General features: G+C 39.9%; 1 protein-coding gene across 4 annotated transcripts; it reads left to right on the top strand.

Annotated features, from left to right (window-relative positions):
• Positions 1 to 281: 281 nt before the first annotated feature.
• Positions 282 to 23,744, top strand: PRMT7 (protein arginine methyltransferase 7). 4 transcript variants are annotated; one of them, XM_083452651.1, is made up of 18 exons: positions 282 to 423; positions 2,601 to 2,767; positions 4,180 to 4,216; positions 6,446 to 6,595; positions 8,058 to 8,166; positions 8,509 to 8,621; positions 9,170 to 9,411; positions 10,386 to 10,566; positions 11,857 to 11,984; positions 12,210 to 12,348; positions 14,421 to 14,504; positions 15,811 to 15,858; positions 16,117 to 16,206; positions 16,974 to 17,135; positions 17,690 to 17,764; positions 20,029 to 20,189; positions 22,243 to 22,339; positions 23,492 to 23,744. In XM_083452651.1, the coding sequence occupies exons 2-18, from the start codon at positions 2,673 to 2,675 to the stop codon at positions 23,651 to 23,653; spliced, it is 2,073 nt and encodes a 690-aa protein (XP_083308777.1). In that variant the 5' UTR covers positions 282 to 423; positions 2,601 to 2,672; the 3' UTR covers positions 23,654 to 23,744. The 4 variants fall into 4 exon arrangements, with proteins under 4 accessions (XP_083308777.1, XP_083308778.1, XP_083308775.1 ...); XM_083452652.1 differs by lacking the exon at positions 282 to 423 and adding an exon at positions 582 to 789; XM_083452649.1 differs by lacking the exon at positions 282 to 423 and adding an exon at positions 1,595 to 1,618.
• The last annotated feature ends 1,826 nt before the right edge of the window (positions 23,745 to 25,570 follow it).

Raw genomic sequence — 25,570 nt, 5'->3', positions numbered from 1 at the left:
GAGTTCACGCTATCCTGAATCTTATTTCCCTAGTGCATTATAGACTCCGTTTCTCCATAAAAAGGGTTCTTTTTTCATGCATTTCGATTGCTTCTGTTTCCACTGTACTTGTTATATTCTTTTTCGCTGCAGTTCTTGAGCTTTTTAGAAAATGAGGATATACATTTAAAATATTTATTCTGTATTCCATTTACGTAGCTTTCTGCTGCCATCTTGCCCTGCGCACGGAGGCACCTAATAGCAACCGGAAGTGTTTAAATCGTTTACTGTTTCTCTCTATGGTGTGCGGTGAAAGCAGCGGTAAATAGTAATGGTGGGTTCTTCCCCTCCCCCCCGCTATTTTCCGTTTTGAGCGCGTTGCATCCTGGGAAGATGGCGGCGCCTAGCGCGTGAGACGAGCGTTGACTGACAGGCGGAGGCAAGGTGAGGTATTGGAGTGACCGTTAGAGGCGGGTGGGGAGGCTTGACTGGTTTTTGCGGGGGGAATTTCGAGCTGACGACCCTCAAGTAGAGCGTAGGAGGCTCAGCTGCACACTCTGTCCCGGTTAGGGAGCTCTTGTGCACTCCTGCGCAGAAGTCCTGGCCAAGGGGGCTCCTGAGCATGTCTAGAGTTCATTCTCATTTATTCATTTAAAAGCGTCGCCCCCACAAAAACAAACAAACAAACAAACAAACAAACAAACACTAAGGCGGGCTCCCAGAGCCCCTTCCAGAGATCAGCCCTTGCTCTCGGACTCGCAATCTGAGATACGTGAACGATTGGAAGGAAGAAGAATTGAAGGAAGGAAGGTGGGAGAGAAAGCAAACTTGGGCTAGTACCTGTAGTTCATAGCTGGTAGTTATTCAGACAAAAGGATCCAGGAGCATGTGCAGAGTTCCCCACTGGGAAAGAAGCCATCCTCTTTATCTCTCCCCCTCTCCCCCAAAAAAGAACCTAAGACTGAAATGGTCATGAGGATATGCAGAGTTTCACCTCAGGGAATGAAGCCAGCCTCCCTCCCTCCAAAAAGAGAACATAAGGGCAAGGATTTAATGTGCACATGCAGAGTCTTTCGGTCTAACATCCTTTGGACAGCCAATGAATATTGGAATATTGGAATGAATATTGGAAGATTCGAGACGGATAAAAGGAGGTGCTGCTTCATACAGCATATAGCGAAACTATGGCGTTTCTCCCGCAGAAAGCGGTGAAGTTCACTAACCTGGATACCTTTCAAAGAGGACTGGACACATTCATGGAGGAGAGGGCTATCAGTGGCTCCTAGCCATGATGGCTCAGCTCTTGCCTTCACAGTTGGAGGCAGCAATGCTGGAAACCATGTGAAGCAGGAGTGCTCTTGTGCTCGGGTCCTGCTTGAAAGTTTCCCACAGGCATCTGGTTGGGCACTGTGAAACCAGATGGGCCATTGGTCTGATCCTTGCAGGCTCTTCTTACATTCTTACGTTTTTGTGCTGGAAACATGTTGCCACTTTAGTAACAGTTTGAGAGTGTTGTGGGCCGTGAGGTCTAGAGTTCTGAAGAGATTACATTTTCATCCCACCCTTCCAAGAAGCTTGGGATCCACATAACATGTTCTCCTCACCTTCACTAGTTGAATCCCCACAAGAACCCTGTGAGGTAGGTTAGACTAAGAGAGGACAATTGCACCAGGGTCACACAGTGAGCCTGGGTCTTCCTAATTTCAAGTCTAAGACTGTTGTATTTGGTATTGCATATTAGATTGTTTACAGTATGTGACTATAGTGTATCTTAATTTTACAACAAAAGAGTTTTTTAGTACCTTAAGCTCTTTTGCTGCAACTGATTCCCCCTGGAATGTATTTTTACAATAATGGTAAATATTTGTAACATTGTGTGTTAATATGTTTCAGCAGTGGTAGAAGTAGGAACTAGTAAACAAAATGTGTGGAAGCAAAATGAATAAATCAGATTAAGTCCTATGTCCTTTCCTTCTCCACCCTACAAAGAATTCTCACTTCGTCCTCCCCTCTGGCACAAGACTAAGAAACTGTCTGAAAGACCAACGGTTATGTGTCTAAACTTGGAAAAGGTACAACATACCAGATTCTAGTCCTAACTAGGAGTTACAACTAGGAGCTGACTAAGATAGCAGGAATTGATTGATTGAAGTAAGGTGCTTGGTTCAGGTCTCACCTGTTTGCCTTATCTACACAGGAATAGCTTGGTCACCATTACATACTTCTGCATTAAAACAGCATCATTTTTACATGGCAGCCTGGAGTGCAATTCACTTCCAACATACACATGCATACTGCTTTACAAAAGCAGCCACTAAACTTCATGTAATGCATTATGATGGCACATGGCAAATTCCTATGGCAGAAGCATTCAAGGCTTTGTTTTGTTAACCGCAGCATTTATTTTATGCATTCAAGATTCTTATATCTTGCTATTTTTTTTAATCTGGAGCTTAGGATGGCTAACAATTAATAGATAAGCAATTATACAAAGCAATACTCTAATTTGCACCACAAAGCCATAGCAGCAGCAACTCAAAAGCAAATAATAATATCAATAAAACAACACCTAAAAATAATTTATCTCCTTCTAAATGGTAACTTCTTTCCTTTTGCCATAGTTTTCTGATAATGAATCAAAAGCTAGAGATCATCTGAATAAAAGCTTTCCTCAACAACAAACCAGGGCAAGAATGAAGGTTTTTTGTGGAAGAGCCAATCCAACCACTGGAGCTGTGGAGTGGTTGGAGGAAGATGAGAACTATGATTATCATCAGGAAATTGCAAGGTATAGTGGGAGTTGGCTTTTATTTCATGCATTATTGTGACAGGCCAGTGTGTACTCAACATGTTGGATTTAGACCTGATGAGTCCTGGATTCAAATCAATGTGCAGCCACATAAGCATACTGGTTGGCGTTGGGCTCAGCCTAGCATGTTTACCAGATCGTTGTGAGACTGGCAGTAGGGATATGTGTGCTACCTGAGCTCTTGGGGGGGTGGGAATAAAAAACTGATAAAAAACTGTGACGAAAATGAAACTTGAATGAAAGAGTGAAAAAAGGTATCTAATAACATCATAAAGTTTTTGTTTGTTTAACAAGGAACTCTTGAGTTCAACACAGTGCTAAAGATGGATTCAAATAACTTTTATATTTCCAAGGAGGAAGTGCTGATTGGTTCTTTGTGCCAGCATCCTTTCGTGCAACCTGTGACCATTGGCACTCATCACATTCTAATCTACTTAGTCTTTGAAGAGCTTCTTAAATTACTATTTTAAGACTATGACATGTGACAAGGAACATCCCCCCTACCTTTCTTTCTCATGCATGCATACCTTTTTGTTTTAAATCATGGGAGGATGAGACTGTTAATCGCTACTAGTCATGGTAGTTGTGTCAGAGTACCATCATGAATATCTGAGGCAGTATGTCTCTGAATACAGTTGGTTGGGGATCATGAGCAGGAGAGTGCAATAGCACTTGTGTCTTTCGTGTGGTGCCCTATAAGCATCTGGTCATCCCATCTGTGAACTGAATGCAGGACTAGATAAGACTTTAGTCCAAGTCAGCAGGGCATTTCTTAAGTTCTGATAAAAGTTATTCAAAACTCAGAAAATAGCTCACTACTCTATGATTTATTTTTTCAGTTGGTTCTAAAATAAAGGTATTAATTCCTCATTCCTTTTAAAATAGGATTGATAGTCTAGAACTGAAGAAAACAAAGAGTGCCCATTTAATCTGACCTTGTTGCAGGAGCCCATGTGTTCTACTCTATGGCTATCTTCTGACTCTCCTTCAGAAGCTACAGCCTTGTTGTCCTGGACTTTAACTGTATGCAGTTCAAGTGGGGGGAAACTGAACAAAATCCTAGTAGTATATAGCAACAACCCTAACATAGCATGGATCTTACACCTTAGCCCTATGGCTTTGTACTCAGCAGTACATCCCACGCAGCACAAGGGAACTTACTCCAAAGTAAGTTTCCATAGGATTTCATCCTTTAGTTTCCTGCAGTTAAGGTTCATCTTCTTGTAAATAGCTGGTGATGACTCTTAAAGGGATGACTCACTATTTGTCAAGCCTACAGAAGGAGAAAGCATCCTCAATTGGACAGCACTTTGTAGGTTGCATATTTTAATAGTAACACTGGTCCTGTTTGTCTGAACTGTTTTTGATCTGTAATCTGAACTCTCTTACAGGTCATGTTATGCAGACATGTTGAATGACAAAGACAGAGTAAGTAATTGTTGTTTTCTTTTTTTAAAAGTTGATTGTTGGGATTCTGAAAGTTGCCTCATTAGCTTCCATTACCTTGACTTTGTTCCACTGGCTTATAGTACCATAGAATGATAGACTTGTAGAGTTGGAAGGGACCCTGAGGGTCATCCCGTCCAAACCATTGCAATGCAGGATTCTCAACTAAAGCATCCATGACAGATGGGCCATCCAACCTCTGCTTAAAAACCTCCAATGAAGGAGAGTCCAACACTTTCTGAGGCATTCCATACCAATGTTGAGCAGCTCTTACTATCAGAACATTCTTCTTTTTTAAAATAATGTTTTTATTTACTTTCATGGTACAGAAGATAATTTTTAAGAAAATATTGTTAAAACAGTAAACAACAAATAACTTGTCCTGACAAAATTACAGACTTTTATCATGCCACATGTTAAAATTTCATTTGATTAAGAGATAACGCCACATTTGTCTGTGAGTGTAGTTGGAATTTTCTTTCTTGTAACTTGAGGCTGTTGTCTTGCTTTTCCCCCATGCTCTGTGCATTAGTATAGACACAACTGAAACCATGAGTCATTCCTTCCAACTGCTTCCTTCTTGCAGTTTCTTGCTCCTTTAGCAGATTTTTGTAGCACCACCTCAGTTTCCTGTGAAGCTATTATTCCTGGTACCAGGTGTTCCCCTGTTGTCTGTAGTATTGTCTCTCTCCCCCTCAGGATTTAGTTTAAAGCTCTCCTGATCAGGTTTGTGAGACTGTTAGCAAACACATTCTTGCCAACTGCTGTGCGGTGCAACACATCTCTTCCCAGAAGTCCTTTCTCAAGGAAGTGACTTCAGTGTCACAGCCACAGGGTCTTTCTCCCTTTTCCGGTGACACATTCCTGGTGGGTCCAAAATTATTTAAGGGAAAAAGTACAACACTTTTATTTTTAATGAGTTAGTGGCCTTTCAGCTGCATTTTATATTATTTCTGTGATAGCCCCTTGAGATCAATCTTGCCAGCAGTTCATATTTTCTTTTCATCATGAATATGAGATCAAGGCATTTCCTGTTTGTATAAGTTGCTGCCTTAAGACAGCATAGAATTTTAAAGAGAGAAATTCAGCTGTGTACTGTTGTTGCAAGTGTAAAAAACAAATGCTTTGAGGTTGGCTTTTCGAGGTTATTTGTTTGATGGATAATTGAGCAAGATGACTAGACTCTTGTAGAAAACAGTCAGTGGTTCAACACTACATTTTTAATAGAATGACGTGAAGTTTTAGTGCTAAATTTGGAGAAACAAAGCATAGATTACTTTAAAATGCATTAGTTAGTTGATTCAATTTCCTTTGGATCCTGTCTAGTCATGAGTGCATTTTGATAATGAACCCTCTGTGAATATTCCATCTGCTTATCAAGGGCTTCTGCGATATTCATGTACCCTGCTTTCTTCTTCAATAAAATTCCTTTTCAGATGGCAAGATTAAATATTCTTCAAAAGAAGTGATTCTCAAAAGTGTTTTTTTTTTAAATGAACTGTTTCAAAATTAAATCTTGACAAAGCTAAGGGATGTGTTTATTATCTCACTAGCTTTTTTGGGTAGTTGTTCCTTTAATTATTTTTTTTAGGAGGTGACATTTTTTTTTTTAAAAAAAGAAGATGTCAGGGATCAAAAAGGCCTGTCAGAAATCACTTCCTGAAGGGAATTTTGTCCATCTGTATCGGGCTTTAAACGCTTGCAAATTCCCAGGTGTCTCTATTTGAAAAGAGTTGGCAGGAAAAGGATGAAAAATTGTAGGCAAACTAACCATTTCACTTAAAGCAGTGCAAAGCAAAGCACCGAAGCCTCTGCTGCTGTGTATTCCAATATTTAGAGGGTTTAAAAGTTTTATTTAGAATGAAATACTTAAAGAGGATTGGGAAAGAGAGTAATGGGAATATCAGTTGTTCTTAAAGAGCTGGGGCTGCATTCTTGTGAATAGTATTTAGCTTTAGCTTTTCCTCACTTAATGTTTTCAGACATTTATCATGGAGATCATACTGAATTTATAAGGCTTCTAATAAGTGTACTGCAAACAAAATCTTACGGATTTGCATATTGATCACCCACTGAAAAGATAATGCCTTTTAACCCACAACATTTAAATGCTTGCAGATTCAAATTTATTAACCTTGGAGGGCATGTGTCTCACATTTAAACAAACATTGGACTTGTTGAAGTAACTGTCAGGTTTGTCTCTTTCCACAGAATGCAAAGTATTTTCAGGGTATTCGTGCTGCAGTGGACAGAGTGAAGGAAAGAGGAGACAGAGCTATTGTCCTAGACATTGGGACTGGCACTGGACTCTTGTCTATGATGGCAGCTACAGCTGGAGCAGATTTCTGCTATGCTGTTGAGGTAGGTATTATTGCTCCCCTGTCCCGTACCAGATATAAATCAGTTATGCAGGAGGCAGATCCTTAAAGCAGATTTGTAAACAAAATTGTATGTGATAGGGACTAATATTGCTTTGCGTGTTTGTTCTACAGCCCTCTGTACTTTCCTTATGGTTCTCTTTTGTTCCTGAAACCTTGCATTAATATTTAGTGTTTGTTGTCCTTATTGTTGCTAGTAAAGCACAGTGTTCAAGAAACTTCACTTTGAATGGTGCATTTCAGTATGTATTCCCCACTCCTTGAAAATGGGGCAAAGCAACCAAGGGATCTCTGAGCTTAATCCAGACTAGGTCTGCTTAATATCGATGCTTAAACTATCCATGATTAATTCATCCCATTGATTTTGATGGGGCTATTCTAAGCATGAGTAGGTCTGGATCACTGTATGGTGTCTTAGGAAAGTTTTGATGTTAGATATTTATTCAGAGTAATAGTGAAATGAATTTTAGTGCTTTAATTTTAATTTGGGTTTATTTTTTGCTTTTGAAAAAGCATTGACTCATGAAAGCAGACTTTTTGGTCACTGGTGGTGTGTAGCCATCTGTTTCCCCCCTCAACTTTCATTTCATATTTACATTTTGGCAAGGAGCAGTTCATTTCTGGCAGCTTTGGAGGTGGAAGGCAGTCTTGTTTTGCCAGGGTTCATGTCTTAATTAGGTACACATTTTAACATTGCCAGGAGGTATGTGCTTCATTGGAGGTCTCATCTGTGCTTTTGAGAAGGCAAAGTTAGATTTCTCAGTCTTTGCCAAAGAGCAGACTCTTGGCTCTTATTAGAAACCCAGTTTCTTTCTGTTGCCTAGACCAGTTAAAAATCCCATCCAACTTTTGTATGTATTGGATCTGAAACTGGGCACTAATAGAGTAATCCTATGCATGGCTGCTCAGACATAAACACCATTGAGTTATGTGTATAGGATTGAAGCCTAAGTGATTAGATCTTTCATGCAATATGATAAAATATAGGCAGGGATTCTTAATATAAAACAGCAGTTGGTTGTTCTCATTTGTTGTGCTAGTTTGTATGCTTAATTTAACTTAGTAGTAGTTTTCAGTTGTATTTTTCCCTTATCTGCCTAGGGTACATACATTTATGTTTAAGGTGTGTGATATAAACTATGTAAACAAACACATTTTTAATCTCCTTGGGAAAAGACACAGACAGGTACTACCCAGTACCTACTAAGTCTTCTATTTGGCAGGATTAAATGTACTTAACTGTTTATCCTGTGGTAAGTATTTCCCATAACACAATACAGTAATTTTCTGGTGGTGTTTGCACCTTGAATGTAGGTGCCATTAGCCTGGTTGTGTTCTTGAGAGCTGGTGTAGTGTAATGGCTGTGTCTCTGTGCTGTGTCCTAGAAAGTCCTGATTCAAATGTTACTTCAGATCTATCTAAATATAAGGATTATTATACTGCAGGTCTTCAAACCGATGGCTGATACAGCTGTGAAGATAGTGGAGGAAAACGGCTTTAGCGACAAGATAAAGATCATCAACAAGCACTCCACTGAAGTCACAGTGGGGCCTGGTGAGATTAATGTGGACTGTATTCTCATGTTGCATGGAACAAAGGATATCTTTATTTAGTTCTTTGTTTCATTAAAACAAATTGTATGCCATCCTTCAGACATGTTTTGGGGGTGGTTTACATATAATAGAGGCTGGCCTCCTCTGATTTCAAGGAAGGGAGGGGATGAGAAGGAAGAACAGAAGGGTCACAGCTATATAGAAGAGAACAGAAGCAGTCCTGAGGCCATTCCCTGTCTCCTATTTGAGGTGACTTAACATTAGCACAGCAGCCTGCTTTGAAAAAGAAAGAGAAAAGAAAGAAACTAGCATACTCCTATTTGTCTTGTGCTATGCTTCCTAGATGGAGACATGCAGTGTCGTGCAAACATCCTGATAACAGAGCTTTTTGATACCGAACTGATAGGGGAGGGAGCTTTACCGTCTTATGAGCATGCCCACAGATGTCTTGTACAGGTAAGGAAGTGAGCACTGTTCACAGATGGTGTCATGTAACAGAAATTTTATTCTTGCAAGCTCGCAGATTGATTGTAGCCAATCATTTCTTTGTTTTTGATCGGTTTTGTTACTGTTAGTTTTCACTGAAGATATTCAAAATGGCCTTCAAAATTCATAATAGACCTGTCATAATCTGTATCTGTGTTGGTTGTGCATGGCTTAAGAAACAACTAATTTTGAGAAAGCTTTCACACATTTTTGGCACAGAAATGCAAAGTATAGTAAGTATATGAGTCTCTGTCCACTTGAGGACAAGCATCATTGAACTCAACAGGAATACCTTCCAAGTAAACATTATGGTATCAGACTGTGAGATAAATAGGAACGCACGTAAAGAGAAGGTTCAAAGGCATTGAAGAGTGGGCCTCATATTTATGCCCAGAATCCAAGTTTTATGTGCAGCCTATATATTTTCTAAGAAGTTCACATTTCAGAGCTTGCTTTTATTCCGAGGGCATATAATGAACCTTGCTCAGTTTCCTTTCTCTTTGTTTTCAAATGATTAGGAAGGATGTGAGGCAGTGCCTCACAGGGCAACAGTATACGCCCAGTTAGTGGAATCCCAAAGAATGTGGTCCTGGAACAAGCTATTTCCCATTCATATTCAAGCAGAAGATAGTGAGAAGATTATTGTCTCACCACTAGAAATGGAGAACTGTCCTGGTGCTCCTTCAGTCTATGATATCCAACTGAATCAGGTGTCCTTGTATGACTTCACGCCTCTCAGTGACGTTGTTACAATGTTCAGGTGAGTGTGGCTTTTATGTTATATGTTTAAACCATTTTTATACTCTGCCTTTTAATCTTCGATTATCAAGGCAGCTTAAAGCATCATTTTAAAACAATGCCTCATGAAATAATAAGTAATATAATAAAACATAGTCTGTGGAAAATTCAAAGCAGTAATAAAATCAAAGCCACACCAGAAACCCACAAAGGCCAAGGAAAACAAATGTTTCTGCTTGGTGGTCTAAAAGCCATCAGATTTGGTGCTAAATGAATGGGTGGTTGGGCCCTGGTATCCACCTCATTTCAGCCAATGAAGCCCCTCAGAACCATGTCTCCTTCCTTGAAGAACTTACTAATGGGATTAATATGGGAGAAGGAGGTCCTTCATATACCCATTTTGCAAGTAGGGTGGGTGGGAACCTATGGCCCTCCAAGTGTTGCTAGACTGCAACTATCATTCCTGGTCATGCTAATGGAGGTTGATGGGTTAGACCTCCAACAACATCTTGAAGACTATATGTTCCCCACCCCTTATTTAGAGCTTTACAGGTTAAAACTTGCACTCTGAATTGTTCTTGAAGGAAACTGGTAGCTTGTTTGTTTGATGGTTTGTTTGTTTAAGTACTTGTCCTTACACAGACACACCTGGGTATCATATATATTATAAATACATTTAAGAGGGAAGTAGCAAACTCCTAAGATCAAACGGTTGATGGTATATGAAGTTGTTGGTGAGAAGTTGCTGAGCACTTTAATGCATTGTGATGTTTCATTGATGACTGACTGCTGCTGCTCTTGGTCAAAACTGTCAGATGCAGTTTCAATTTCTACAATTTTTAGAAGAGCTCTGTTCAGTTCCATCGTTGTGTTTATCAATTCTGCTCTGTGTGTATGTTTGTGGTTAGAATCACAATGTTTATTTCTGCCTAACAACCTGAATGAAAATAAGTAGCTATTTAAAATGAACTGATTGCAATTCATTATTTTCCACAGTGTAGATTTCAGTAAGCCAGTAAGCCGAGCCTCTGCCTACTACACAGTACATCTGGAGGCCATAAAGTCGGGCAAAGCCCAAGTGGTCCTGTCCTGGTGGGATATTGACATGGACCCCGCTGGGTCAATAAAATGTACGATGGCCCCATATTGGGTGCAATCCACCTCTGAAGATATCCCGGTAATGTACTGAACCTCTTGTAAATTCTATTGCCTTCCTAATATTTTAATGCTGGCAGATTGAACTAAAACCATATATGTGGGCAGATGTTAATTCGTCCAGCTCTGTAAAATGTGCCATTTTCACTTTTTGGCCTAATTCGAATTTGACTCCGGACATTCACCAAGGGAGGGGAACAACACCAAGGCATCTCATTTGACTTGGGTCACCACCCCCTGTGCAGGCAACATCCATGAGTGGATGTTGTGTTGTTGTGTGCTGACATAGCATGTTTAGAGGCCAGTGATCTAACTTACCCAAGGCACCAGCTGCATGAACGTCTGCATAGTTATGCTTTTGGAATTTTTTGTGCATGTTGTTTGTTGCATCTTAGTTGGACCATAGTTCAATATTGGTCAGCCTTTAGAGAATGCTCATAAAGATTCTAAAGATTTGTGCTAAACTTTCAGAAGTAAACTAGTTCTCCTAAAATTGTCCAAATCTTGATAATAATGTCTAAGTTTATGGCCGCTTGCAGTTTTTTAGCTACTTACTGCCATGGATGGAGTTGTACAAAAATAAACAATGCTCTATGATTGCAGCAGGTTAGTGACTTTAAGTAAGATTAGGATTCCATTGGATTTGCCATCTTATCTTCTTTTGACTTTTCTAGCATAGAATGCATCAGGGTAGGCAATATGCTTTCTGCAATTCCTAATTTCACTAAAGAAAAGGTATGTTTTTGGACATTGTGGTTATAGAAATGAATGTGAAAGGTGACAGCCGAACATTAAATAAAGGCAGAAGGGTGATGTTAAATCTCCATGAATCCTTTAAACAATAAGAGATTATGTTGCTGTGAATGTTTCCTCATGATTACATTGTAAAACAGGCAGTTTCCAGCAATAAAGCTGTATCAGGGTAAACCTTGAGTGGGGTTGTTTAGGTATGAACAAGCATTGGAGCTTGCCCAAATTGTGTTCTTTCTTTCACTCCTTTACTTTCTCCTGTATATCTTTGTGTCACATCCTTGGCACTATATGTCACTTGGTTGTCAGACAGGGATCCTGCCAGCGTTTGATGTGTTCCTTTCTGTTGAATGCATAAGCATGCACAGCTGTAGCTCAGTTGCTTTGCATGCAGGAGGTTCCATGTTTAATCTCTAGCATTTTCAGGTAGGGCTGAGAAAACAGAGTATCTGCATTATCCCATTGCAAATTTACTGTTTGGTTTTTTTTATCCCACACAATCCATTTTTATTTTAAATTACTAATTGTCTGCCCCTTTTCCATTTTGTTTAAACCTTTCCAGTGGAGAGATCATTGGATGCAGTGCGTCTATTTCCTTCCAAATGAAGAACTTGTTCTCCAGGGCCAGAGTGTGGGCCTGACTGCCTTTCATGATGACTACTCTGTGTGGTATAAGCTTCAAAAAGGCAGGTAACTAAAGATAGGAGGCAGAAAGGGATACTCATGATGGAACAAAGACTGTCAGGCTGGGATAGTTTGTTTTCTCAGTGAATGTAAGTTGGGGAGGGTTACTCTCCCAGTCCATGAATGGCCATAGGTGTTGTACCAGGCATAGCTGGTAAAAACCATTTATAATGTAAACATTATCTGGGGCAAACAGAAATGAGTTGGTTTCATTCATCCAAATGTTTTTAGAAATGAAGACGCCACAACTGCTATCCAAGTTGAAAGTCCTGTGTGTAGATGTCAGGCCCACCTGTTGTGGAATAGGCCACGGTTTGGAGAACTCAACGATCAGAATCGAACAGCGCAGTATTTACAGGCTCTGCAGAAAGTGAGTAAGATTTATCCAATATGGTATCTTCTTGCCTCAATCTCTGCACATTAGGCATCACTTCACTGAATTTGGGTGAAGAGCTGTGTACATGCCTGCTTCTTTTTTTTAGCTTATTAGAAGAGATGGTGAGTCACAAAGCCAGCATACTGTTTTGCTTATTCACTGTTGATACTTGATGTACCTCCCGTTGCAGGGAATTCTGTATGGTTTTTAATGCAATGGACCAATACAGCTATCATTCTGGAAAGCAAGTGAAAGTAATTTCTTTCTGACTTTGGTGTGCAATGCACATGAGAACAAAGCAGAAGTCCACCAATTTGTTTTTAAATAGCTGGGGAAAACCATACAACCTGGTAAACGAACAAAAAACAAAATCAGATTATATTTATTAAATAAAATACTGCCTCTTCCATTTGTTCTGTAACTACATAGAAATGCCAGGATGAGCAACAACAAAATGAACAGGAAGGTAGGAACTCGGATGGGACAGAATAATGGGGCAACTGCAGGAGATGTTGGGGGCTGCAAGTTGCCTACCTGTGACTTAAGAATTTAAATCTCTTGTAGTGTCTGTTGTAGAGTCTAAAGATATGCCTGTTAAGACCTTGCCTATCTTGAGATGCTATGAGAGTTGCTAAAATCTCTCTAAGCAATACAGATAAAATAAAAATCTACAAGGAACCAAGGAGCAGGTTGTTTTTCTTTTTAAAAAAATCATTTATAATTATTTGATTTTTAAAGTGATGCTTGGGAACATTTTTTTGTTTAATGATACAAACTTGTAAAAAGATAGATTTAACTATACAAGCCTAAGTTAGAGGTTGAGTTTTCGAGTTAGAGCAAGTATAGTGTTGAACAGCATATTTGATCAGCAAGCCTGTCAGCTAAGTTTGTCCTTCGGTTCCATCTGGTTGCCCTGTCCTCTGCACTTGAAGTAAATCTTCTTTCTAAGTCTTTTGTGCTATCTTTTCATCAGCACCTAATGACTGAAATATGGTGATTCATTGATAAAATTCCACAGCTCCATTGCTTAGCCTTAGTTATAGCGAATTTATGTATGTATGTCTGGCGAAGTGGGTTTTATCTCACACCAGTGAATGCCATAATAAATCTCTGTGACAATTTAAAAGGCACCTTTCCTGAATTGTATAATGGACTAATGTGGGTGGAGGGCGTGGAGAGGAGAATGTGACTGTGAAGCTGGGTCATAATTTGCCAGGCATGGATTACACAGAACCAGCATTTTGTCAGCACTGGATGTAAAAACCGTACAAACAATTTTTAATCCTTCCTAGGGCAAGAGTAGCGAAAGTAGTGTCCTCAGTCAGCATGTCCAATGGTCAGGGATGATGGGAGTTGTAGTCCAAAACATGTGGAGGGAACCATTTTTGTTATCTTTGTGTTAGAATATGATGGTGGGATCCTTAAATAGCATAGAGAGGACTGTTAGACCAGAACTTCAGGTAGCCTTCTGCCCAGTTTCTTTGAATGGACATTGAAGGTGTGTGTTTCTGTTGGCTACTTTCACCAGGTATTGCAAACCACAGTTGCTCAAGTATCAGTTCCTGGAAACCACAGGAGGGGCCAATGCTGTGACATTCAGGTCTTGCATGAGGGTTTCCCACAGGCATCTTATTGGCCACTGTAAGCACAGGATGCTGGAATAGATGGGCCACTGGCCTAATCCAATAGGCTCTTCTTGGGTTCCTATGTACTCTTTCAAAAACTGCTTTGTTTTTCACTTTCCTTCATGACCTGACTTGGCTAACTGGATCATGTCTTGGTGTAAAATGAAAAAGAATGTGGATTTAAAAATTGAGTCCATAAATATGTATAGTGACAATGTTTTGTGGGATTCCTCTCACAAGTATTTATCTTTCTAATGTAAAACATGCATCCTTTGCCTTAAAAAGTCATGAATTCTACTTGAAACATGGAGATTTTAGACAGCCTTTGGGATGCAACAATGCTTAGTAATTTCAAACAAGCGAATGTCTCAGTCCTTAATCAGTGACCTTTTGCATCTGGAAAGGAGGAAACTGCTGACAGCTTGTCTTTTCGCTCTGAAGGTTCTGAAGCCAGACAGTGTTTGCCTCAGCATCAGTGATGGCAGCCTCCTTCCTGTGCTGGCCCACCATCTTGGAGCAAAAGAGGTACAACCCCACTCCCAGTCATTGAAATGTTTGCTATTTTTAATATGTGCTGACTCTTCTATTCCTTTATACATTTTTTTAAAAAATTATGTTATGTTCTATCTATTTATCTTCAGTGCTTTTCCTTAAGAGCCGTCTGTGGCATTTATTTGGTCTTCCACAACTCTTCTGAGCACTGAAATTGCTCCACCCAGTCTCATTTGCGGCCTCTTACTCCCAGAACTAGTGGGAGTAACTAGTGTTCTTTATTTCAATACGTCTCTTCCAACCTCTAACCCCCCACCTTTTTTTAGATGCTTTGGCAGCCTTTTGTCCTCATCTGCTCCTGAAACAAAGTAAAAATATTTGCATTTGCCCATGCCCATCCCTTGTTAGTCTTGTTTCTCTTGGAACAGCCTTCTTTGTGTTGCACCCATTACTGGCAAAATTTAGCTTGTAAGTTCCTTGGCTACAGACCTGTTACTGCTATCAGTATACATTTAGTTTTGCAGAGCATGTTACTCATGATAACAGTTATCCAGCTGACTGACTGGGGTATAATTCTTAATCCCCTAGGTCCTGCTAAGTTATGTAGATAGATAGATAAACTTTATTCTCATTAGCCAACGGCCTTAGCAACATAAAACAAGCAATATATACAGTTAAAAAGACAACAATGGGTAAAAAGGGCAATCAAATGACCAAGATTATCGTTCAGATAGTGGCCCTTAATCTCATTGCACCCTCGATAAACCTAGCAACCTTTGCTGTTGTCTGATCATTTTGATCTGATAAAAGAAAGAACAATGTGGTCGCAGATGGGCGGCCTGGGATGGTAAGTAAGAGTGGAGTAATGATCTCATTCCTCAGATCTTTATAAAGGGGACAGGACAGGACAGGTATAGCTCAGTGGTGGAGCATTTGACTGCTAAGTTATGTAATGGAATGGGCCATGCCATGCAGTATTTGTGCATGTTTATATATTTATGTATTTAATGTATTTAATATTTATGTATTTAATTATTTTATCGAGATTACTTAAGTTGATCGCTGTTTATTTGAGCAGTTAATTGGTATACAGGACATTCTTGATGTTCTTTGTAAGTCTTGCTCTTGAGTCTTTATTGGCTGCTTGCAAAGTGGAGCAGGGCAACAGACCACACATACACCAATCAGAATGGAAGGGAGAGCGTCATTCAAGGATACGAGTTTCCCCAGTGAATCACCAGTGTGGTCCTTTCATTGTTCATGGGACAGGTATTCCTTCCCAAATTTCCACCCAAAATTGCAGGTCTGATTAAGCCAGTGTGTTCTGTTCTTCTTCTAGGTGTTTACCCTGGAGAGCTCTGCAGTTTCTCATTCACTCATGCAGAAAGTAAGTAATGAATATTGGAGTCACTTCTGCATGCAACTGCTGTCTTATGTTTATTACTCCTCCTGTTTATTTTGTTTTCTTTTGTAATGGCAAAAGTGCCTGCCCACTATGAAAGTAGAGCATTTTAGTTACCCAAAATAAGTCATTTTACATTTCAGAATGTTTTTGCGTTACATAGTTAGGAAGAGGTTTCATTCTTGGACAACAGTAAAAAACAAAACACTTAAGACCTTTCTTCTTTTCTTTTTCACAAAAAAGATTTTTAAGGCCAATCATCTAGAAGATAAAATTAAAACAATAGAGAAACATCCTGAATTGGTAATCTCTTCAGATCTTGAAGATAAAAAGGTAAGATAACTAAATGTCTGTGTGACCAAAACATTTTACTCTTTGAGAGGATAAGCTTTATCAAAGCATGTCAAGAGGTATTTCCCTCATTAGTTGGCCGCTGAATTTGTATGCAATATATAAAAGTTAAGTAGTAGCTCCACTACTGGTCTTAGAGTGGTGAGGTAGTTCACACATAAACGGAAACCTTGATTTGACACTTCTTGAACAAGTATTCAGGAACTTTGTGGCTCTACACCATGGTTTGATCTCTGAACCCACTCAGTATGTTGGGCAAGACTGAGAAAATACAATTACCTCTTCCAAATTGACTGGCAGTTTAGTTTTTGTGTTTGTTATGGCTTTTATAGCTAAACAAATAAAAATACTACTACTACTACAAAAATATGTTAATGGCTTTCTATGTTCACTCAAGCTCCAAGGTGATGTGAAATTGCGGCTGTTACGGGCCATACCATTTACAGATGCATTACGTAGGCAATATGTCATGGTATCCTGCGTTGAGTTTAGTTCAATCTTTACCATCACCTTGGAGCTGGCTGACTGGCTGGCAGTGGCAAACCCAGGTCCCGAATTTGCAGGTTCACTGGAATTGACACACGGAGTCCATGCAACTGAAGCTACCATTCTACGTTGCATGTACCCAACTGGCAGCCAATCCCACCTATGCAGAATGACAGACTTGGAAGGCCTGCCAAATGGTACGAAGTGTGGTCTGTCACCCTGTTGCCCATCTGAGCCTCATGTATGTTTTTCCCCACCCCAAGGTATCACTTTTAATTGGTGAACCCTTCTTCTCTACGAGCTTGTTGCCATGGCACAATTTATATTTTTGGTACGCCCGGACAGCCCTGGCAAGCCACCTGACAAGCGATGTGACTGTCCTGCCCCAGTCTGCTTCACTTCACATGATGATTGTGGAATTCAAGGTAACAAAACTATGTCTGGTTTCTGTTTTGCCCCCAGGGCAGTGTGGGTGGGTTTAGTTACTATACTATGCTTTGTTTATTTAAAAAAAACTTGCACTTCATCATTTAGCCAAAAAGTCTTTCAGATTGCAGCTACAAAATCAGTAGTAACATAGTTCCTTGGACTTACACTCTAAAAAGACATGACACACAAGAAAAAAGAGAAGAGGGGGAAATGATCAGTTCCTAATGATACAGGTTTCTCAAAGTACAATTAATTATCTGGTTTTTATTAGTTTGCAACATTTTTCTTTAGTCCTTGAGTGGTTTTTATCTTGATATAGTAGAGTTTATTTTTCGAGTGGTTTTAATATATCGTGGATAAGTGTGTTTGACATTCTGGTCGTTTGACATTGTGTTTCTTTGAAACAATTTAATTCTCAAAATATAGCTGTCATATTCCTGGGAGTGATGAAATGTACAGTTTTGATCCAATTTCTCATGTTTTAATTTAATTTAATTTTAAAACACTGAACAATAACATTATGTCCCCCCCCCCTTTTTTTTCCCCCTAGGACTTGTGGCGAATCCGCAGCCCATGTGGTACCTGTGAAGGGTTTGATGTGCATATTATGGATGAGATGATAAAGGTTAGACTATCCTCCCTGTGTGTTGGATAAATGCCAACTAAATTAGAGATGTGGTTGTAGGTAAATTGCTTGTAATCGTGGTTCTAGCCAACCTGTGCATTAAATGGGACATACAGTATAGGAATGGTCTTCAGGCTCATGATAGGATTTTTGGAGGCCAGACCCCATCAACCACAGTGTCATTTCTGCCCACCCCAAGCTAAAGAATCTGGCAGGCATGAAACAAGCAGCGGCACTTTGTTAGTCTTTGGCATGTTTTCTCATTTAAGGGCTGAGAGGGGATCTGGCCAGCTGAGAAGCATGCTTTGTGCCATCCTTTTTATGGCAATCACACTAACAAGGCTTAGGCAGTGTAACCACCCCTCTCATCACAGCACAGCCCCTCCCAGCACTTTAAATGAGAGGGTGCTGCTGAACATTGCTCAAGTCACCACACATGGAATGAGGAGGCACCCCAAAAGTCTCTGATAACAAGATTTGATTCCTTCATAAAATGTAGCTTAGTTTCGTTAAACATCATTTTCTGTTATGTCATTTTCAATAACTAGGAAATGTAGTATTGGATCAAATCATGGCTGACGTACCATTTATTTGGCAGCCTGACTGCAGTAGCTTCCAGTTAGTGTTTGGGCCTAATTCAAAGTGTTGGTTTTGGCCAATAAATCCTTCAAATGGATCAGGACCACTTCTTCCCATATGAACCACCCTGGACCCTGCAATCATCATCTGAGGCCCTTCTTCATGTGCCTCCTCTGTGAGAGGTCCAGAGGGTAGCAACGTAAGAGCAGGCCTTTTCTGTAGTGGCTCCTCACTTCTGGAATGCGCTCCCAAAGGAGGTTTGCCTTTGGCTAATTAAAAAATCTATGGCCTTTGATGGATTTGTTCATTATTATGCTATATATGTATTTGTTTTTATATTTTAGACTGCCCTGTGATCTTCAGATAAACATGCATAAACAAACAAACAAACAAACAAATAAATAAATAAAAAAGTGTGTCTCTTGTAAGCATGACTAAGTCTGGATTCCAACCATAGCTTCTTATCCTAGTTCTGAGTAGATGATTTCCCCCCCTTCAGGTTAGCTTGTTGTAACACCCCCCCCTCCTCCCACAATCTGAGCAGCTCTGTTTGATGAAATCTGTAGCTTTCCAGGCATGACCTTTTCTTCGTTTATTTACTTATTCTTAATGAGTCATCTATCTGCTCAAAGGAACCGGAGGTGATATTCAACATTTTAAAACCCAATACAAATCATTAAAATACAAACTTTACATCTAACAATGTAATTAAAAAGCATATATACACACCCCATTAAAATAGTACAAATGCCTAGTATTTAAAAATGCAGCAACAGAACAAATAGAGGGCCAATTAAATAAAATCAGCCACAAACAATAGAAAACAGTTCCAGTAGCAATCCCACAGGAGACAAAAGCTAGCAGACAAATAAAGGTCCAATAATGTTACTTAAAATACTGAATACTCCCACAAGAACTTTTATACCACATCCTTCTTATGATGAAAATGAATGTTTGCAAGTCTTCAGCCTTCATTGTTCGAAAGCACAGGACCAATTAACTTAATTGCAAAAAATGTGTAGTTATTTGAAAGCACTACTTAGAAATGTCTGGGATGACAAGCTTAATGAGTTGTGCTAGCAGCTGCAAAGCTATAGCAAAGATTGCTGTAAAAAGGAAAATAGACTTGAACGTAGTTGCAGAGAATAGAATTTATCAATTTAATTAAAAACAAACTCGCCTTATTCCCATACACACAGTCTGAGAATTTTGGACTGGCTGTAGCATGTGCTGGACAGAGAGAGCTGTGGGTTTGATTCTGCACGCTCATTCATTTAGTACCTAGTCCAGCACTTTGCAGTATCCATCTCTGTCATCTGGGCTTTACCTAGCCCAGATGTCATCCTAGAGAACAAATGCTAAGTTTGTAGAATATTTGGCCATTATGGTGAATAAACACATACACTCCAAATGGCAGAATCTGCTGAGTTTTCACCTGGCATCTGGTTGTTTTGACTCTTGGTATGTTCTTAGCTGGGCTAATAGCTTACCAGAGAGTGCCTGGTTCTGTAAATGAGTGAAATGTCTCTTTTCTTCACTTTAGAAGTGAAATAAATGTTACTGTCTTGACTTGCTAAAAGCTAATCTTGCCTCAGCACGTCAATACTCTCTGAATATTTTAAATGAATGCCTTATCTGTGAATATTCTAGCACTTCAATGCTTCCCTTTTTGTTTTCTTCCATAGAACTCCTTGGACTTCAGGGAGTCAAGGGAAGCAGAACCTCACCCGCTGTGGGAATACCCTTGCAAATCAATATCCAATCCACTGAAAATTTTGATATTTGACTTCCAACAAACTGTGCCAGAACACACTATCAAGAACGAAGGCATCATAAATCTGACAAAGTGAGTATCACCAAGAGAAAATGTGCAAGCCCTGTGCAGGACTGTGGCCACTGTAGCTCAGTCTTCTTTCTTTTCCATGCAGAATGCCCCAGGCACCTCCAGGTAGGACTGGGAAATATCCATTTGAGAAACTCTGGAGAACCACTGTCAGTGTAGAAAATGGACAGATTTCCTAACTCAGTATAAAACAACTTCCTATGTTCCTAAAAGTGCAGCAGAATGGCTCAGAATCGTGGTCTCTGCCATTACTTCACTGGGTAGCCTTAGTTCTCTCTAGACCTCACATCTACAAATATAATATTGACCAACCTTGTGAAATTGTAAGGATTGCACTAAGGTGATATCTGAGGCACATTGAATACTCTAAGAAGCACTAAGTGCATGCAAAGTCAAGTATCATTATTAACACACTTGATATCGCTAGAATTAGCATCTGTTCCAGTCTAGTTTTTGGATGGAAACTGCCCAGGTCACCCTGGCGGATCTTTGACAGGGACAGACAAGGGAATATGTCCCTCCTAATTCTCCTGGATCTCTCATTGTGTTTTAATAGCCATAAACCATGATATCATTCCTCACTGACTTGCCTGGTTGGAACCACATGCTTTTTAACATCCCCATGAATTTAGTGCCTGAGCCAGTATTAGCAATATGCCAAGCAAGCTCAGCTTTACCAAAAATTAAAAAAAATCCCAGGGAATTGGTGGCTGCTCTGAAAAACAACCATAAAATTGGGACAGCATGACTGGATGACAAAGAAGGAGGAGGGGAAATTTCAGGGCCTAGAAATCAAAAGCAATAAACAAACATAATAAATAGACCCCATTATTTCAAGGGAGGTAACTTGGTATAAGATTGGGAGCTGAAATCAGATGGGTGTTTGAGATTTTAGAGCAAAAGCATATTCATATCACTTTTACATTTAATAATGCATTTTTCTGAAGAAAACTTTTGTAGTTCTATAATTTGCTTTATAATAATTAACATATTTCATGTATGAGATAACATACTGCTCTTAATGAATAATGTATAAATTACATTTCAACATATGACTGAATCAATTTATAATGACGTTTATTTCTCATCTCCAAATATAGCCATCTGTTCCCTGGCTGATCATTTCTTTCTCAACCAGCGCACAGTATGTGGTGTTACCACTGAACCAAATTATGGTGTTATCATTGTACCAGCTGTAAAGTATTGGAACATCCTGTGCAGTAAAGATCAATATTTGTCTCTAGCATGATTCTTGTTTAAACATCAGATGTAGATTTTTCAGACTGTATCATATAGCTTGTGCTAGCAAACAAGTCAATCACATCAGTTACACATGAGATATTTAAGCTAAGACCAAAATAGTAGATATTTGTGTTAAAGTCTGAATCTTAAAATGAAAGACAGAATGCAAAAGAAGCTGGGTCCCACTTCACGAGTTATACTAAGCCAAACCATGGCTTAGCATGCATGTGGAAACGTGCAGGCTCCTGGAGAAGAAATTGCAAGCTTGTGGTTTAGCTTTCAGACAAACTACTATCTTGTAACTAAGGTTTGTTCTATGATTTACAGCTTGTAGTTTGTCTGGAAGAGCTAAATCATGAGCTCAGCTTCAGGTGACACACTAAGCCAAACCACAAATTAACTCACTGCAGCAGCAAAATGACTGGGGAGGTGAAAAATGGCTGCAGTCTCCTCTCCAGGAGCCCACATGTTGGCTCATTCATGCTATGTCATGGTTTGACTTAATTATAGGCATGAAAGAGGGCAGAAAGATCCTGCTTCAGGTCTTTAATGTGTTACTGCAGTTACTGTCCTATACACATCGTTTTGGTCCCTGCAAGAAATTTCGCTTACTTACTACATCCATCTGCCAGCTGATGGAAGTTTCAGGCTCCCATAGGTGTAACATTCATGCTCTTTCATCTCTCTGGCCTAGGCTGCTTCCGAGAAGGAAAGAGACTATTCATATTTCAAAAAGAATTTGTGCGTATGTCAGTGTGCTGGTGTTCTTCAAAGTTAGCAGAAAATCAATACTTGAGGCTTTCTTTCTTTCTAGGACTGGGAAGAGCCATGGAGCTGTTCTGTGGATGGAATATCATCTGACACCCAGCATTTCTGTTACCACAGGGCTTGTGCAGGTTTCAAATGAAAAAGTATGCTTAATTCTCTTTCATCTTCACTCTGCTCCATGGGGGGGGGGGCGGGCGAGGGAGAAGAATGTTAATCTGAGTGATTCACTTCTATCTCATCGTTTGGGGCATTTTTGGGCTTAATCAGTCTTCTGTCTTCTCTGAAATGCTAGGCAATTTTATTTATTTAGATCTTTTTCTACCGCCTTTCAGATTTCATCCCAAGGTGCTGTACAGTACATTAAATAATTTTAAACCATAAGAATCAATAAAAATCCAGAAAACGATAAAAAGGCCAGAGCAATCCAGGTGAAATTAAGCCATGGTACAACAGCAAAAGCCTGGGAGCAGAAGTGGTCTCCAAATCTCATTAATTCTGGCACCTGACTTTGGTGATGGTGGAGATGGTTCTATAGGGAAGACACCTCCACAGAGAAGGCTTCTTCTGATTGCCAACATTTATAAATGTTGTAAATCTGAATTCACAATTTTTCAGTGGAAACTGTGTGCTTGGCTACTACCATAGACTCACTTTTGAAGTTTAGAAGCCTCATTGGAAACATGTATAAACTATAATTCATTTGTATCTTTCAGTAGTATGACATCTGTCAGAGGTATTATAGGATGGCTATGTTCCATTTTTAGTTAACACACTAGGCTCAAGATTTTGCTGCCAAGCCAGAGCATAGGGGAAGTTCCCCCACTAGTCTTTTTTTAAAAGTGTAGCTTCTGTGTGTATGTGGTCATTCTTACAGTCTGATCCAAGCATATGTACTCAGAAGTGAAACCTTGTGTGTGCAATACAATGTAAATTTATATAGGACTGCAGACTTAGAAATCTTGGAGGTAATCAAGTAATTGGCATTCCAGTTCAGCCCAGTTTGCTGTTTCCTCCATTCCAAAGAGCAAAACAATTTGCATTACCAAGTTATGCACCAGATGTCAGAAGTCCTAGTGGCCTAGTCTGAAGGCCTATGAGACCACCAACTTGTGGAGATTGGTGCAGCAGTTCCCTGAATGTATGGAATTCAGACTTCATTGATCATAACAACACATTCTGTTATGAATCAGCATGCTGATATCCTAAAGTAAAGTGATTGCTGTTGGTCTTGACAAATTAGCATACTGTGTTTTTTTCATCAGAGCTGATTATTTTTCTTCTGCTTGTTTCTGCAGGGCTATTGTCAATGGACTCCCCACTGCAAACAGGCTGTGTTTTTCTTCAGTTCAGATACTGGGTCAGAACCTCCCATTGATAACCCCTCTGCAGTTGCATACACTCTAAGCTTCAACCCAAAGACAGGCAATGTTATCATGGATTTTAAGCTCTTGGATTAATGTGGCAGCTTTCTCATCAAAAACCTTCCTGTCCCCCCCCCCCCCAATTCATTTTTGACCAGATCTTAATAAATATATCAAGAGATAGCTATGATGGGCTTCTCTTCTCTTCTTTTGGGTTACAGCAACTATTACTGACCCCCCAGGCATTGTCTGAAGGTTATACACATGCAGCCATGTTGCTAAAGTGTAAGCTGGTATGGCTCTGGTTCATGCCTGAATGGGAGATTACTTGCGAAATCCTATATATGCCGGCTAAATGTAAAGCTTTAAAAATGATGAATCAGGTTATGAATAGTAATAATGCTATATTCAGATATAATCATACTGATGAGGCTGCTTCAGATTGTTTCCCCTTGTTAATGTGAGGACTGAATCATTGACAGCTGCAGCTTCAGAAGATTCCCTTGTTGCTTTCTAGGAACCAAGCTTGTTCTGCCATCCTATTGTTGCTGGTCTGGCTGGTTTCCTCACAGTTTCCTCCTTTAGCCAGACTGTGATGGCATCCCTTCTCAACTTCTGCATAGTATTCCTTTTCATCTTTACATGAGCCAAGAAAAATTCCTTCAAGTGTTGGTATATAAAGAAGCCTACAATGAAGTTTTACAAACTTGCATGCACAAGGTTTCCAATTTCAAGCCCCAGTAACTTCAATTGAGAAGACTATAGGAAGTAAAAGGTGGGAATGATCATTGTCTGAAACCCTGGCTGAGTGCGGTATACCAATGCCCTGACTTGTGGCAAGGCTGATTCAATAGGTTCAGTTTCTGGGGATCTCTTTCCTTCATTTGCCGAAAATCTCTGCATGTTTGCTATGGAACCTCAGCACATTGTATGAAATCTAATAGCATGTCCTAGGGTGCAGACTAAATCCATTTAGGCCGTGGGCCCAGAACATACCAAGTACACCCCACTGGCCACAAATTGCACAGGTGGATCAGTCAGAGATGACAAGCATGTGCCTCCATGCCCATCCCTAATTACCGATCTTCTCTTTAGAAATGTCTGCTGGGTCACAGTTGAAAACTACTGCTATAATGATAGGCAGCAGTTGAGATAATTGTTGAAGACCTTGAGTGTCTATCCTTTATGTGAGCCACTAGAGGGCGCTAAAGCCTTTGCCCACTTAATCAACAGCATCAGGGAGGTGTTTTTGTGTGCGATATCAAAAGGATACACAATTTTATTGAAAAGGTATTTAGATGGTAACCAACTCCTTTCCAGAACCATCGGTAGAAAATAGGAAATGTGTCTTTATTTTATGGCCGAAGAATTGATGCTTTTGAATTATGGTGCTGGAGGAGGCTCTTGAGAGTCCCATGGACTGCAAGAAGATCAAACACATCCATTCTTAAGGAAATCAGCCCTGAGTGCTCACTGGAAGGACAGGTCGTGAAGCTGAGGCTCCAATACTTTGGCCACAACATGAGAAGAGAAGACTCCCTGGAAAAGACCCTGATGAAAGATGGAGGGCACAAGGGAGAAGGGCACGACAGAGGACGAGATGGTTGGACAGTGTTCTCGAAGCCACAAACATGAGTCTGACCAAACTGTGGGAGGCAGTGGAAGACAGGAGTGCCTGGCGTGCTCTGGTCCATGGGATCACGAAGAGTCAGACACGACTAAACGATTAAACAACAACTAATAGTGAACTCATTCTCTGAGTGAATCCTTTTTGTAGCATAAGCCATCCACACAAGGAGGAATGGGAATGCAGCATAGTTTGCAGAAATACAAAAATAATTTGGGGGAAGCCCAAAGGGTTAGGGCTGGGCTCATTGACTGTTGTGGTGTGTGGGAATGGAGTATCCTAGAAAAGGGTTACTGGCTTACTGGAACCCTGAACAGGAATACTCTGCATAGCAACATTTTGTTGCAAGTCCCACTTGTTTTTTAATAATTAAACTACTATGAACC

This window comes from Podarcis tiliguerta, assembly GCF_965153285.1.
Source record: "Podarcis tiliguerta genome assembly, chromosome: 8".
In the NCBI taxonomy this organism is placed as follows: domain Eukaryota; kingdom Metazoa; phylum Chordata; class Lepidosauria; order Squamata; family Lacertidae; genus Podarcis; species Podarcis tiliguerta.
Note: the sequence above shows the minus strand (reverse complement) of the source record. Positions and strands in the feature narration are given on the sequence as shown.